The sequence below is a fragment of the Oncorhynchus kisutch genome, linkage group LG12 (genome assembly GCF_002021735.2).
Source record: "Oncorhynchus kisutch isolate 150728-3 linkage group LG12, Okis_V2, whole genome shotgun sequence".
NCBI lineage: Eukaryota > Metazoa > Chordata > Actinopteri > Salmoniformes > Salmonidae > Oncorhynchus > Oncorhynchus kisutch.
In genome coordinates this window covers 47,782,832-47,799,594 of record NC_034185.2, presented here as the reverse complement: position 1 = coordinate 47,799,594, position 16,763 = coordinate 47,782,832, and the positions used below count along the sequence as shown (strand labels likewise).

Genomic DNA, 16,763 nt, shown 5'->3' with positions numbered 1-16,763 from the left:
GCGATTAGCATGAGTTTGTAAGTAACATGAACATTTCCCAGGATATAGACATATCTGATATTGGCAGAAAGCTTAAATTCTTGTTAATCTAACTGCACTGACCACTTTACAGTAGCTATTACACTGAAATAATACCATGCTATTGTTTGAGGAGAGTGCACAAATTAACATGAAAGTTAATTAATTAACAAATTAGGCACATTTGGGCGGTCTTGATTCAGAAATGCAATGGATCATTGATCAGTCTAAAACTTTGCACATTCACTGCTGCCAAAATAGAAATTGCACCTGGGCTGGAATAATACATTATGGCCTTTCTCGAGCATTTCAAAGATGATGGTACAAAAAAATACAAAAGAACAGTTGTTTTTTTCTTTGTATTATATTTTAACAGATCTATTTTCTCCTACATTCCTTTCACATTTCCAAAAATGTCAAAGTGTTTCAAGAATATGCATATCCTTGCTTCAGGGCCTGACATACAGGCAGTTAGATTTGGGTATGTCATTTTAGGTGAAAATTGAAAACAAGTGGCGGATCCTTAAGAGTTTTTTAACAACCTACACTCTGGTTCATCACTACATAACAAGTCTACTAACCACTCTCTTTATCTCAAGAGGGATGGGTATTATAATGTAATGAGCTCAGACATGATGGCAGTCATGGATTATCCAATTTCTCACACATGCTTCTTCTGCAAATCCTCCATCTCATCTCCTCAGTGTGTTGTGATGTTGACGGAGATGATGTGATTACTGACAGGGTAATCAAATACACCACTGTAGATGGAGTTGTAATCTTACCTCTCGAGAGGGAGAGACAGACTGGTGATGAGACAAGGGGTGTAAACATTTGCCCAAACAGTTGCAACTAAAACAGCAGTTTCTATTGGATAAATTCAGGTAGGTCCCTCCCCTTTCTGTTTCCTTCTGTTTAAGAAACATTTTGCAACAGAATCGTCTTAATGAATACACCACAAAGGGCTGCTAGTCTGGTTGAGTCTATTCTCTCCTCTGTACCAGGACAAGATCACATCTTTCCAGTTCTTCACAGTGCGCACCACTGAACAGCTGGAGCTTTAGAGGAATGAACCATTTGTTCAGATGGAGAAGGCTTGCCAGACTGATGTTCATGCTGCTATATTTTGTCATTGAAGGTATGTTTCTTTTGTTGTTACTGATTTGCTGCACTAACTAAAATTGTATGTGGGAGATGACAGATAAGTAGCCAAATGTTTTTATTTTTAAATGTTCAATGTTTTAATTACCAACATTGGTCAAATAAAAAAAAATTGAATCATTTAAACAGTGCAACATTTACACGGTGTGTAGCCTATCGCTAAGACTCATTCCAAAATAACATTCCTCCCTTTCTGGAGAGACGTGCTCCTGTATCTTGTCCGAGCATTAGACAAATATTTAAAGTAAGGGATAGATACAGACAGAGACTAGTTTCTAAAAACAGAGCTCTTTCATGGGAAGAAAGAGTTGTAGGATATAAACGTTTGTGATCTATACACCAACTACAGAGTATGCCAATACCTTATTGATTCATATACTAACTTAGATGAGAGATTAATAATATTTTGGAAACAACAGGCTGACAACTTTTTATAGTTCTCTGAGACTGAGACTGTAGCTTGTCATTAGAAACTAATTTGTGTTCTATAAGAATTTTGGCCAAATGACAGAAGTCACATGTACACTGTGTTTAGGCTCACAGTGCCTGCCCATTGATGTTTGAAAAGACTAATGACTATGGATGTGACAATAAAACATGCACCTTCATGGACATGACTTCATCCCCAAAATGAAGAAATTCTTTAATGGATATCAATATCTAAAAGTCATTAGGTAAAATTAACATTAAAACTCAGTGGTATTTAAGCTTCTTTGGAGGGGGACATTAAACAGGAAATGTTTATGGTTTATGTCATTATGTGGTCAGTGGCTGTCTGTCACATAGACGGATGGAAGAGTGCGAGGCAGGTCGTTGGAACAGGCAATGTCTTTTTGATGAAGTTCATGGTCTGGTCACAAGTCAGCTCACCACAAATGTGATGTACCTCTGTTCATAGCGTGAGACAAAAAAGTGGTGTTTTTTTAGGGTGTAAGTGTCTCGCTTGAATGTCTTAAAACTGAGAATGAAGACGTTCAAGAGAAATAAGAGCTTCTCTACATGACCAAAAGTATGTGGTCAGCAGTGGTGTAAAGTACTTAATTAAAAATACTTTAAAGTACTACTTTAGTAGTTTTTTGGGGTTGGCCTTATGAATTCAAGCAGGCAGCGTTCTCTTGGCATCCGCCAAACCCAGATTCATCCATCAGACTGCCAGATGGTGAAGCGTGATTTCCAATGCTCAAGAGTCCAATGGCAGTGAGCTTTACTTTAATCCAGCTGATGCTTCGCATTGCGCATGGTGATTTTAGGCTTGTTTGTGTGGCTGCTCGGCCATGGAAACCCATCGGGTTGCTCCCGATGAAGAGTTCTTGTGCTGACATTGCTTCCAGAGGCATATTGGAACTCAGAAGTGAGTGTTGAAACCGAGGACAGACAATTTTTACACGCTATAGGCCTACTATAGGCTAACGTTAACTAGCTGGCCTGGCACATCATTGCCAATGAAAGGAAGTTAGGCTAGCTAGCAAGCATTTTAGCCAGGCAGCCTAGAACAACATAACCTAAAAGTGTGTAGCCTACTGTATGACCGTTTCCAACATGAAAGAGAAGGATATCATTGGTGTTTCTCTTCAAGTAGGTTGAGTCAACATATTTTTTATACTTGCATGCATAATTCTGCTTTGAAGTTGATAAACTTGTAACCCCACTTTTGAGAAAATGGCCTTTGAATGTTTTGGTACACCTACTGGAGAGTTCTTTGTCTACACATTTTCAGCATCGTACACACACTCTTAAGCCTTAGCCCCACCCAACCACTGATTTCAAGACTAAAACTGGTGAAAGTAGTAGTCTACAATAAGGAAATACTCCACGTAAAAATATATTTCATATACTCCTTGGTCTAGATCTTAATCTGACTATGAAAGTGTCCAGATAAAAATATGTAATAATTATTGGATGATGCTTACCCAGACACTAAATTGATGGGAAAATCAATGCTATAACCACCCCCCCAGCCACATCTAGCTGTGGTTGGGTCATTATTGTCTTGACATGTTCATGAAATAGCAAGTTAGCTAAACAATGAACCATAACACCAACCCATAGCTTCAGTACAAACGGATTGATATAGCTAGCGACCATCCATGAAGTTTGAATCTGCAGGTAGCTAAAGCTAACCAACTAGGTTCAATGTTAGCCAGCTAGCTAACATATGGCTATAACTAGCATCTCCTTTGTTTTGTTGACGTTGAGTGAGAGGTTGAGTGCCCTCACCTCCTCCCTGTAGGCTCGTCGTCTCGTCGTTGTTGGTAATCAAGCCCAATACAGGGGCCCCTCAGGGGTGCGTGCTCAGTCCCCTCCTGTACTCCATGTTCAATCATGACTGCACGGCTACGCACGACTCCAACACGATCATTACATTTGCAGATGACACAACAGTGGTAGGCCTGATTACCGACAGCCTATAGGGAGGAGGTCAGAGACCTGGCCATGTGGTCCCAGGACAACAACCTCTCCCTCAACATGATCAAGAAGAAGGAAATGATTGTGGACTACAGGAAAAAGAGGACCAAGCACGCGGCCGTTTTCATCGACAGGGCCGCAGTGTAGCAGGTTGAGAGCTTCAAGTTCCTTGGTGTCCACATCACCAACAAACTAACATGGTCCAAGAACACCAAGGCAGTCGTGAAGAGGGCACGACCAAACGTATTCCCATTCAGGAGACTGAGAAGATTTGGCATGGGTCCTCAGATCCTCAAAAGGTTCTACAGCTGCACTATCGAGAGCATCCTGACTGGTTGCATCACTGCCTGTTATGGCAACTGCTCTGCTTCTTACCGCAAGGCACTACAGAGGGTAGTGCGAACGGCCTAGTACATCACTGGGCCAAGCTTCCTACCATCCAGGACCTCTATACCAGAGGAAGGGCCTAAAAAGGCCCTAAAAATTGTCAAAGACTCCAGCCACCCTAGTCATAGACTGTTCTCTCTGCTACCACACGGCAAGCAGTACCGGAGCGTCAAGTCTCGGTCCAAGAGGCTTCTAAACAGCTTCTACCCCCAAGACAAAAGACTCCTGAACATCTAATTAAATGGTTACCCAGACTATTTGCATTGCCCCCTCACCCCCTTTCCCCCTCTTTACACCACTGCTACTCTCTGTTGTTATAATCAATGCATAGTCACTTTAATAACTCTACCTACATGTACATACTACCTCAACTAACCGGTGCCCCCGCACATTGACTCTGTATCGGTACCCCCCTGTATATAGTCTTGCTATTGTTATTTTACTGCTGCTCTTTAATTACTTGCTACACTTATTCTTATCCTTATTTTTTGAAACTGCATTGTTGGTTAGGGGCTCGTAAGTAAGCATTTCACTGTAGTGTCTACACCTGCTGTATTTGGAGCATGTGACTAATGTGATTTGATTTGTTGGGAGGCCGGAAAGGTGGAGGTGATATGATCGATGACTAGTCTCAAAGCACTTCATGATGACAGAAGTGAGTGGTACGGGGCAGAAGTAATTTAGTTAAGTTATTTTTGCCTTCTTGGGTACAGGAGCAATGGTAGCCATCTTGAAGCATGTGGGGACTTCAGACTGGGATAGGGAGCAATTGAATATGTCCGTAAACACACCAGCCAGCTGGTCTGCGCATGCTCTGAGGACAAGGCTAGGGATGCCGTCTGGGCCAGCAGCCTTGCGAGGGTTAACACATTTAAATGTTTTACTCACATCAGGCACCGAGAAGGTGAGGGGGGGCACAGTCCTTGTTAGTGGGCTGCGACAGTGGCACTGTATTATCCTCAAAGCGGTCAAAGAAGGTGTTTAGTTTGCCTGGAAGCGTGATGTTGTTGTACGTGACGTGATTGGTTTTCTATTTTGTAGTCCATTATTTCCTGTAGACCCTGCCACATACAGTGGGGCAAAAAAAGTATTTAGTCAGTATTTAGTCAGCCACCAATTGTGCATGTTCTCCCACTTAAAAAGATAAGATGAATTTTCATCATAGGTACACTTCAACTATGACAGACAACATGAGAAAAAAAATCCAGAAAATCACATTGTAGGATTTTTTATGAATTTATTTACAAATGATGGTGGAAAATAATCAATAACAAAACTTTATCTCAATACTTTGTTATATACCCTTTGTTGGCAATGACAGAGGTCAAAGGTTTTCTGGAAGTCTTCACAAGGTTTTCACACACTGTTGCTGGTATTTTGGCCCATTCCTCCATGCAGATCTCCTCTAGAGCAGTGATGTTTTGGGGCTGTTGCTGGGCAACACAGACTTTCAACTCCCTCCAAAGATTTTCTATGGGGTTGAGATCTGGAGACTGGCTAGGCCACTCCAGGACCTTGAAATGCTTCTTACAAAGCCACTCCTTCGTTGCCCGGGCGGTGTGTTTGGGATCATTGTCATGCTGAAAGACCCAGCCACGTTTCATCTTCAAAGCCCTTGCTGATGGAAGGAGGTTTTCACACAAAATCTCACGATACATGGCCCCATTCGTTCTTTCCTTTACACGGATCAGTCGTCCTGGTCCCTTTGCAGAAAAACAGCCCCAAAGCATGATGTTTCCACCCCTTTGGATGCAACTCAGCATTCTTTGTCCTCCAAACACGACGAGTTGAGTTTCTACCAAAAAGTTATATTTTGGTTTCATCTGACCATATGACATTCTCCCAATCTTCTTCTGGATCATCCAAATCATCCAGTAATCTTGCTTGTTTGTAGTTGACCAAATACTTATTTTCCACCATAATTTGCAAATAAATTCATAGAAATTCCTACAATGTGATTTTCTGGATTTTCTTTCTCATTTTATCTGTCAAAGTTGAAGTGTACCTATGATGAAAATTACAGGCCTCTCTCATCTTTTTAAGTGGGAGAACTTGCACAATTGGTGGCTGACTAAATACTATTTTGCCCCACTGTACGTCTCGTGTCTGAGCTATTGAAATGCGACCACACCTTGTCACTGCACCGGCATTTTGCTTGTTTGATTGCCTTGCGGAGAGAATAACTACAATGTTTATATTCAGTCATATTCCCAGTCCTCTTTCCATGGTTAAAAGCGTTGGATCGCGCTGTCAGCTTTGAGAAAATGCCGCCATCCATACACGGTTTCTGGTTAGGGTAGGTTTTAATAGTCACAGTGGGTACGACATCTCCAATGTACTTCTTTATAAACGCACTCACCGAGTCAGGTTATAGGTCGATGTTGTTCTCTGAGGCTGACCCGAACATATTCCAGTCCGTGCAATCTTAATTAACAATCTTGAAGCTTGGCTTCCGATTAGTCGGACCAGCGTTGAATGGTTCTCGTCACTGGTACATCCTGTTTGAGTTTCTGCCTATAAGACCTCAGAGCCTTGGATCATTACTGTTCTGTTATTATATTCTTTAATATTACATTTTGGGGTTGTGTCCACATACAATTGTCTCATGGTCGGTCTTGTTTCCAGACAATTTAAGATGTTTGTTTGCCTTGCGCAGGGATGCATGCCAAGAATTTGAGAAGATCCACCTTGATTTCTTTGTATTTTTTGTTGTATAAAGTCTGCTCTTATGGTCTCTGTGTGCTCTTTTAAAACCTTTGCTTCACTGGCAATACCTTTTGCATTTTGGATTGCAAGGTTGCTGAGTTTGGGGCTTGTAAATGTATCTGTCTTAGTTCATTACAGCTGGATATAGTATATGTTACAGCTGGTTTGCAGTTGGCTAGTTGTAGCTAGATGTTTTTGAATGTAAACAAAGCCTACCTCGATTGTTTTCTGTCTGAATTGTTTTCTCTTGCTTGTGTAAGTTTAGGTTCTAGTTTCCCTGTCCTTTGTCCTGTCCTTTGTCCTTTTGATTGTCCTTTTTGTTATTTGTTAGCTAGCTAGTTTTTTTTGCTAACAGCAGGTAGCCAGTAGCTAGAAACTCTTAGCAACTCCATAACAACATGTAAACAACTGTTAGCTTGTTAGCTATCCAGTTGAGTTATCTGGATAAAAGTTGTCTTCTGATGTTGTATTCTTAGTCCTTCTTTATCTTTCACTCACTTGTTTTTCTCAAATGTACTCTTCCTCAAAATCATTTGAAATATGATATCTAATACTAGATATTAGGAGCTCATCATTTTACCAGCTGCTCTTGGAACTTGGAACAATAACTCAATAACTCTTAACTGATGTTTTGAAGTGATCTGTCATTTTCCAATGAAAAATATATTTCCCAGCAAAAATCATTGCAGTTGCACATGCTTTTTTTATATGGCTACTGCAATAGCTGTGTCCAAAATAACACAGGGTTAATGTTAGATTATACTGTACAATTCAGTACAATTCAGTAATTGTGTAGTACAGGGGTAGGCAATCCTCTTCCTGGAGGGCCGCAGGTACTACAGGATTTTGTTCCAACTAGGCACCACACCTGACCAACTGAGCTAATTGATCAGTTCAGTTATTGCCTAAATTCAACACACCTGTCCTTCCAGGTCGGTTAAATGAAAAACATCAATCACCTGCGTCACTCCAGGATCATGGTTGCCTAACCCCTGATGTAGTGGTTATGTCCTAACTCTGGTTATTTTGCAGTTATACTGCAATTGCTGCTTTCAAAATAACCATTATACTGCATATACTGTAACTGCAGTTTCACAATTCAAATGAACTACAAGTTGATGGCACAGCCAATGCTTTGTTGTTAATTGACAGTTTTACTTTTACAGTAGCCAGCTGCAGAAATAGCCCCTCAACATTTGCATACATTTTTTAAAACTGTTTTTCTTATAACAAGTCACTGTTTGTGTGTTGTCTATCCTTTGTTACAATCCCTATGGCGATGCTGAGAAGTATGTTTATCCTAAATGAACAAAACGTTGGTATGTGAGTATGTGTGGGTGAGACATAAACGCAGAAAGATATTAGGCTTATTTCGTATGCATACTTAATATCAAATCAAATGTATTTATATAGCCCTTCTTACATCAACTGATACATCAAAGTGCTATACAGAAACCCAGTCTAAAACCCCAAACAGCAAGCAATGCAGGTGTAGAAGCACAGTGGCTAGGAAATACTCCCTAGAATGGTCAAAACCTAGTAAGAAACATAGAGAGGAACCAGGCTATGAGGGGTGGCCAGTCCTCTTCTGGCTGTGTCTGGAGTATGTACGCTGGAGTATAGCTTCCTTGTGCTGAAGAACATGCAACACTAGGGAGGCTATCACCACAGTGTTCTTCATCTCATCACCAATTTATATAGTTAATTTACTTAGAGAATGTGAAAACAATGTTGTACAAAAGTACTGTAGTTACACTCCTAGGCCTACCCACACATGTAAAATAGCCTTCCTTTTCCCGGGGCAATTTCACTTTCATTTTTAGAAATCCAAACACCCCTATCAGGTATACATTGATCTGACAACTGTAAGAATTATAAGTCACGGGTGACCTTTAGCATTACTGAGAACTATTCTGTTCGCAGCAATGAAAAGTATTCATTGCAGTGGAAACGTATTTCACCACATACAGTAGACCTGTTAGTGAGATGGGACTCCTGTACACAGGAAAGACTGTGTGGGGCTGCTTCTCAGTGTGGTCAAACCACTAACGTGACAGAAGAAGGCGGACCACACGATGTGACAGACTGATGGGAAAGGAAACGACTCTGTGTTCACAAGCAGAGACACAGTCACATATTCAGATAGACTATGTATACAGTTCGCTATTGGAGGACAAATACATTATGTTCGTAGGGTGTGCATGAGTTTTCTTCTATTCACCTGTAGAACTAATACTGAAAAGCTGCTCTTGTACAAGCCCAATAATATGCCTTTGGGCCTATGAGCCAATAACCAGATTATTAAGCTAATGACCTGGGTAACCTAATGCCTAATTGAGCCCACCTGCTGCCTACATTAAGACTATGTCTCCACAGAGGATGTGACACTGAAACATTTGTTCTACCTTACTCAACACCTTAAACCATAGCTGTGGGAAGTAGGGGTGCTGCAGCACCCTCTGAAAAATCAGAAGTAGTGCACTGGGCATTTAATCGTCCTGTATAAGCGGACCGATATAGCCATCTGTAGTGCCGATATAGCCACCCCCACCCCCAAACTACTTCCTGCAACTGGGCCTAAAATCCACAAATATTTTGCAGTTAAGACTTTTTTATTTATGAAAAAGAAGAAGATATTATTTAGGGAAAAAAAGGAAATACTTTAAAGTACTACTTCATTTGTTTTTGGGGAGTATCTGTACTTTACCATTTATATTTTTGATAACTTCTACTTTTACTCCACTACATTCCTAAAGAAAATCATGTACATTTTACTCCATGCATTTTCCCTGACACCCAAAAGTACTCATTACATTTTCAATGATTAGCAGGACAAAAAAAAGTCAAATGCACGCACTTATCAAGAGAACATGCCTAGTCATCCCTCCTGCCTATAATCTGGCAGACTCATTAACCACAAATGCTTAGTTTGTAAATTATGTGTGACTGTTGGAGTGTGTCCCTGGCTATCCGTAAATAAAAACTATTTAAAAATAAATAAAATGAGCTCTGGTTTGTTTGAAATAAGGAATTTGAAATGATTCATACTTTTACTTTTTAAGTATATTTTAGCCTTTACATTTACTTTTGATACTTAAGTAGATTTAAAACCAAACACTTACATTTTTACTCAAGTAGTATTTTACTGGGTGACTCATTTTTATTTTTTATTAAGGTGTCTTTACTTTTATCAAGTATGACAATTTGATACTTTTTCCACCAATGATTATTGATATACATTACATCTGTCTAGATAATTACATCTGAGTAATTTAGCAGACACATTTCTACAGGCTACAGCTGCTTATAATTAGAATATTTTTACAGTGTCCATTTGTACAGATAACCTGCCTCTTTCCTACTGCTAGTAGGACAACCATCATGCCCCTGATCTATTTTTCTGTTTTCTCAACACAAAACCTTGATTGAACAAATAACACATAGGCTAACGCCTACAATAGTCCTCTATCAGGTTGAAATGTTCCTCTGACCCTGAAATTCAAAGGATTCGATCTAGGCTATTTGAGAGGCTGTAGTGGAAAGTTATGTTACTTGAAATATCTCTGTAAAGTCATGTGCTTTTTCAGTGATATCCTTGACTTTTTGGGGGGAAGAACTTCCCTCACTCAGAGAATGCATTTCCATGTGAACTTAATTTCAGGCAAAATATTCAACTAGTAGTTCCTAAGAATTATTTCCTGACCCCAACCATCACATTACGCCTGTAAATAACTAAGAATGACTGTGATACTCAAGCCAGTAGTGTCATTCCAGACGACTACAATGCAGACGTGCAGAAAACATTAACTAATGATTGAATTTCATTGTCATCTTCAGTGCAGTTTGACATCAGATCACTATATCATATGGATGCAGTTACTGACATGTTAAACACTTATCCAGGTATTGTGAGATTTAGTGTGCGACTGCAGTCATTGTGTTAATATTTAGTCTCTCTCTTTCCACAGTTCTCTGTGCTTCCCAGCAAACAGTCCAGTCTGAGACTCAGCAGGTGAAAGGCATCGTGGGACAGTCTTTCTCTTTTCAAGAGAGGGTGATCAATTCTAGCAATTTACTTTATGGAGAACTTGGCAGTATTGCAAATGTGTACCCTGGGAAACGAGGCAAAATCACCCTTGTGAAGAGATTTGAAAACCGCCTCCACTTGAACAATGTTACAAGATACTTCACTCTGTCAGACCTTCAGATTGACGATGCTGGGGTTTATACTGTTGAGAATACAGACGAAGGGAAAAAAAGAAAAAAAATTGAGCTCACTGTATACAGTAAGTGTTTGTGTGCGTATCTGTGTGTTGTATATTTCGAAAACATTTAATATAGGTTCCAATTTCAATTTGTTTGTATTTTTTCTTCTAGATTTTGTTTCCAAACCTCAGGTGACAGAGTGTGACAGCAGCTCCTGTAGTGTGGTGTGTTCTGTGCACAACGAAAAAGAGGTGACCTTGACCTTGTACAGGGGAGAGGAAATACTAAACCAGACCAGCAGTCCTGATCTCACCACCGATATCTCTCTTCGGTTGGAGGTAGAGGGTAATAACTACAACTCCACCTACAGCTGTGTGGCTTCCAACCCTGTCAGCATTGAGACAGTTCTTGTCCCAAAATGTTGCAGTGAAGATGGTAGTGCTAATGATGCAGGTAAGACACATTTTGAATTAAAACCATCCAGAAAATAGCAATTACTAAGTGAAAGTGTAGTTGAGCTCATTCAAAACATATTTTACAAAAATAATTTCCTTATGTTTTATTTCAGACAGTGGCGAGAGGACTCTGGGTGTGCTTATTATTGCTGTAACCTGCGTTCTGGTTGCCTCAGGGCTGGTTGGACTTGCAATCTATCTAAGGAAGAGTAGAAATGAACACTCACAAGGCAGGTATTTATCTGTTACAGGTGTGAGGTCACTCCCCAAAGTCAAAACATGCATAGCCTTTAAAAAAAAAAAAAAATACAATCAAGGGTAGTGTTTTGGAAAAGGTAGGAAATGTTTGCTTGAACCCAGAATGCAGGTCAAATAAAGTGTTGTATCTTCCACACTTCCTCTGCTTGGTCAGACAGTGTCATTATCCCAGACAACTTCTCTAAATGTTGAAAAAGCAGAAGGCACACACACTCTCTGACAATGATCACTTGAATAGCTTGGCTTATCTGACACCAAAATAGCTCCTGAGTGTTTACAGAACCTGTGCTGTGGGTTGAGCATCTACAGTGCCTTGCGAAAGTATTCGGCCCCCTTGAACTTTGCGACCTTTTGACACATTTCAGGCTTCAAACATAAAGATATAAAACTGTATTTTTTTTGTGAAGAATCAACAACAAGTGGGACACAATCATGAAGTGGGACACAATCATGGAATGGTTCAAAAATAAACATATCCAGGTGTTAGAATGGCCAAGTCAAAGTCCAGACCTGAATCCAATCGAGAATCTGTGGAAAGAACTGAAAACTGCTGTTCACAAATGCTCTCCATCCAACCTCACTGAGCTCGAGCTGTTTTGCAAGGAGGAATGGGAAAACATTTCAGTCTCTCGATGTGCAAAACTGATAGAGACATACCCCAAGCGACTTACAGCTGTAATCGCAGCAAAAGGTGGCGCTACAAAGTATTAACTTAAGGGGGCTGAATAATTTTGCACGCCCAATTTTTCAGTTTTTGATTTGTTAAAAAAGTTTGAAATATCCAATAAATGTTGTTCCACTTCATGATTGTGTCCCACTTGTTGTTGATTCTTCACAAAAAAATACAGTTTGATATCTTTGTGTTTGAAGCCTGAAATGTGGCAAAAGGTCGCAAAGTTCAAGGGGGCCGAATACTTTCGCAAGGCACTGTATATGTCTCTGTCAGTTAGTCACACCTCCCCTTAAGCCTATATTTACTTTCCTTTATTTGTCTTCTTAGATTCAGCCGAAAGAGTGCAGGTTGACATTGAGTATACAGAGATAACTCCTAAAAAACGAACAGATAACCAGGTTAGTAAAAATGTTACAGGCTGATTGACAATACAGCAGCCCTCATGTCTACAACTGTTGGCTTTATCTCTGTGTCAGTGGGTTCATGTGGTCTTGAGTTTCACAGACCACCTGAGTTTGATACCCGGTCAATTCCTTTGATCTTCATGTAGTCTTTTACAGTATTTGCAAAGTCTGTAGAATTTTAAAGTTAGGCTTCGTGATTCCTTCCACTAGCTTTAGGAAAGGTTCTAGATGTGTTGTGTTGACTGTTGAGTTCCGTACTGCAGAACAATGAGAGTAGACAAGAGATCGTCAGGTTTGTCCTGTTTCCTTCCTCTGGCACAAAGTTTATAATAAAGAAGCATAAAATCCTCTTTTATTTTAAATTAAAAAACGTTTCTAACCTCTTATCTCCCCACTCTCTGCCCCTTCTTTCCCTGTCCCTCCTTCCCCTACCTACCCCCTTCTCCTTGAGTAGGAGGAGCGAACAGATATACCAGAATTGGAGTGGCGTAGAGACAACCCTAAGCTGACATCAGTTTATGATACACTCCTGTTACATCGCATGGCTGCCAGCGGGGATGTTGACACAGCATGAAAGAGACAAATGTGAAGTCAATAGGATATCTCACATAATGTAGGGGACAGTATATCATGAAGAGGACATTGAAACAAAACGAAAGTAAAAAATTATTCACCCAGAAAACCTTTTAGAGGCACAGTTGTTATGGGAGAAAAATCCCCTGGAACTGTTGTTCTGATATTAGAATTTCAGGCTTCCTTTGTAGGTCATTCTCACAAACCTGTCAAATAGAGACCTCGATGACATCCACTGATAAGGACCAATTCAATAGCTATCCATTGAATTAGTAGCAGGATATCCTTCTTTTCAAGTGCCTTTTTCCCCAAATCTCAATGTATAGGTTAAAACAAATGGAACATGTCTTTTAATACAATTCACTGGTGTGTTTTCTATGCTACTGCTGGACCAACGCTTATTTTCAGTATTGTCTGTTCTGTTGTTTAAAATGTAGGTGCCTCCCCTGTATCGTTTTATAGCTGATCATTGTTTAGCTTGCCAGTGGATAGCAGCTGTGTACATCATATAAAAAGAGCAGGTGTTTGAGATAAAGCCACCTACTCCTTAGAAGCAAAGGCTGTTAGGCTTCTTCCTTTCACCGTGTATGTTGTATTGAAAATAACTTTCTGAGGGATAGATCTTGATTTAATTAAATTGTAGCTCTTAATTAGCTTGTTTAGTTTATTATGATGGACCATTTAATGGTTGTCCTTATCTATGAAGCACATCCTTCCTTAAGAATACAATAACTCCCTCCTGCAGACTCTGTAGACTCTCCTTCTATCAGAGCATGTTGTGCTCCACCTACATTAGTGCAGCCTTTGTATATATCTGTGCGAGCACAGGTTACTGTGACCCGAAAATACCAAATCTGTTGATACCATAGTGAGTTGTTGCACTGTAGGCGTTGTTACACTTCTCTATTTCAGAGTAGTTACTGAGACTGAATATGAATATGTAATTCACATTTCACTATTTTAAAATAATCTCTTCACTTATTCAAACTGATGAAAATAAACATGTTGTACTGAGCTTCAATATATTAAATCAAAAACTTACCCATACATTTAATTTAAAGTCATAAAATGTGTATATTTCCTGATGTTTAACAGTCATCAATACATCAATGCCCATGCTTGAAATATATTAATGTTTTACATACCCTAGCACAACTCAAAATATGATGGTAGATTACTCCATTCCCCATTTGTTTTTGTTGTCATTTAAATCTATGTAAACAAATAATGTATTGCTTCAGAATACCTGTGTAAACTGTCATTCCTTGAAACCTTTGCTGCTTCTATTAGTTTAAGAGTGGCAACATTTCACCAGAGACACAACTCCAGATTGTGGTTTTAATGTAGCCTACTTCTAGGGTCAAATAGGAGAGACAACTGTAATTGGTTGGTGGATTCTCTATTTAGTGAGTTTAAGTGTGTGTGACCTTTTGTCCTGTCACATGCCAGGCAGCTGTATATTTAAAAAAATGTATTTACAATAATGACCTCAAATAGTGAATTTCTAACTTTTTATTTAAAAATCCTATAATATTTACAGCTTTGTTTTGAGAAAACATTGGCCTTTTCTCCCATCTAGTGGTTGATTGTTTTAAAAAAATATTTCAGTACACTGTACATAATGCATAGTGTTTCGCTCTGAGACAGTGTACTGTGAATTGTGTAAGTGTATCTTAAATCAAGTTCAACCAAAATGTTCTCTAACAACCTTTCTGTGCTTTAGACTGTGGTCAACCATTTTTGGGCTAATGTGCCATTATTTATGACATTATTGTGAGTAAAAATTAAAACATTTGTGAAATATGCAATTTTTATTGTTTATATCCCATTTGGTACTTAAACATGATCCTCAATTATCATTCTGTGTATTTGTTATTTATTTTAATTTTAATATTGTAATATTGCTGGGTTAATGATTATGTATTATTTATATGTTGTGGTAGAGTATAGCATAATAATATGTTGTGTTATATACTGTTTTATTTTGTATATAATTGCGCAATGGTCACTGGACCCCAGGAAGAGTAGCTAATGTGGGTCTGGAATAAATACAAATGTTATGTAATTTTCCAAGAAAATCAGATTGCGCAATGTTGTAATTTGTTTAACTCCAATGTTTTGTTACAGGAAATGAGTAACCTTCATATATAAAACACATTAGCTTTCCGTCTGTAGCAGCATGGACAAAGTGGTGAGTAGCCTACCTTTACACTTTAATTTGATTCCTGATCTAGCATAACTCCACAAAGTTACCATGAAATGTAACTTCCTTATGTTATCGTTCCTCTCTTCCTTTTGGCGAGAATGCACAAGAGAATCCTACCAATTCTCTGAAGAGTTTGAAATCTGCCTCACCCCATTTGAATCAGCTGTTGTTTTCTCATAGGAGAAAACCATGCAAACATTTAAAAACGATATGCTACTTATCCTTTTATGTGTAAATGCTAGATTCGTTTTTTTCACTATACATTTCTTTTGGGATTCGATGTGCCTGATGATGTGCGATTTAAGAAGTCTCATTTCATACAAGCGCATTGAGAGGTCGTCTGTCTAGTCTGAACGATTTGAGCTGAAAACTACCCCCCAAGTCCTAGAGTCAGGTTTACAATGAAAAGGGTGCAAACAAGGTCATGGTGTTTATCTGATCCTCTGTTGTATCTCAGGTTTGAACTATTAGCTGTGAATCAGGGTTGGGCTCAATTAAGATTTTTGGAATTGATTCATAAATTGAAATTCACCACACTCCTAAAACCTCTAAAGAATGTAGAATTTGAATTTGAGTTGGAGTAAAGTAGAATGTAATTCATTGCAATCGAAGATGGTCTATGATATTGATGATGGCGCCGACAGAGATGGTCGCATCGCTTTTATGTATTATTTCTTACACTGTTACCCCAGGAAATCTTAAGTCTTGTTACATACAGCCAGGAAGAACTATTGGATATAAGAGCATCATCAACTTACCAACATTACAACCAGGAATACCACTTTCCCGAAGCGGATCCTCTGTTTGGACCACCACCCAGGACAAGGGAGACGATCCCAGTACGTGACCCAAAACAACGGCGCCGCAGAAGGGGCAGACTGAGCGGTCTTCTGGTCAGGCTCCGTAGACGGGCACATCGCTCACCGCTCCTGAGTATACTACTCACCAATGTCCAGTCTCTTGACAACAAGGTAGTGTAGAGAAATGCTATTTCTTATGCAGGTGACCAAACTATTGTTAATACAGGGCTACAACTCAAAGTAAAGCCTGTGGGGTCCCCTACAGGATAGCTCCCGCATTACACTAACTGGCCAAAACCAGCGCACACACACATAATCTCCTTTGTAGCTGAACATTGTGTGCCCGAAGAGGATTCTACGATGACAGACAGACAACTGAGCCAATGGCGGAAGACTACAGACTACACCCCCAGCTGAACCAATCCAAAGATCCGATCTTCCAGAATCAACCTACTTTCTGTTCTATATATAAGTGGTGTACTGATTGTATCGGTCTCTTTGTCTGCAGTT

At 39.5% G+C, this 16,763-nt stretch overlaps 1 protein-coding gene across 4 annotated transcripts; it reads left to right on the top strand.

Annotated features, from left to right (window-relative positions):
* Positions 1–972: 972 nt before the first annotated feature.
* Positions 973–15,106, top strand: LOC109901082 (leucine-rich repeats and immunoglobulin-like domains protein 1). Of its 4 annotated transcripts, none has more exons than XM_020497106.2 (6): positions 973–1,156; positions 10,647–10,964; positions 11,056–11,337; positions 11,453–11,569; positions 12,598–12,668; positions 13,129–15,106. In XM_020497106.2, exons 1-6 carry the CDS (start codon positions 1,087–1,089, stop codon positions 13,246–13,248), a joined length of 978 nt encoding a protein of 325 aa, XP_020352695.1. In that variant the 5' UTR covers positions 973–1,086; the 3' UTR covers positions 13,249–15,106. The 4 variants fall into 4 exon arrangements, with proteins under 4 accessions (XP_020352695.1, XP_031693522.1, XP_031693521.1 ...); XM_031837662.1 differs by having other exon boundaries at positions 982–1,156; positions 11,453–11,573; XM_031837661.1 differs by lacking the exon at positions 12,598–12,668 and having other exon boundaries at positions 982–1,156.
* The last annotated feature ends 1,657 nt before the right edge of the window (positions 15,107–16,763 follow it).

Coding starts and splice junctions, on each gene's coding strand:
- LOC109901082 (XM_020497106.2), top strand. CDS start 1,087: ATGAACCATTTGTTCAGATGGAGAAGGCTTGCCAGACTGATGTTCATG. Junction 10,965..11,055: donor AATTGAGCTCACTGTATACA/GTAAGTGTTTGT, acceptor TTTTTCTTCTAG/ATTTTGTTTCCAAACCTCAG. Junction 11,338..11,452: donor TGGTAGTGCTAATGATGCAG/GTAAGACACATT, acceptor GTTTTATTTCAG/ACAGTGGCGAGAGGACTCTG.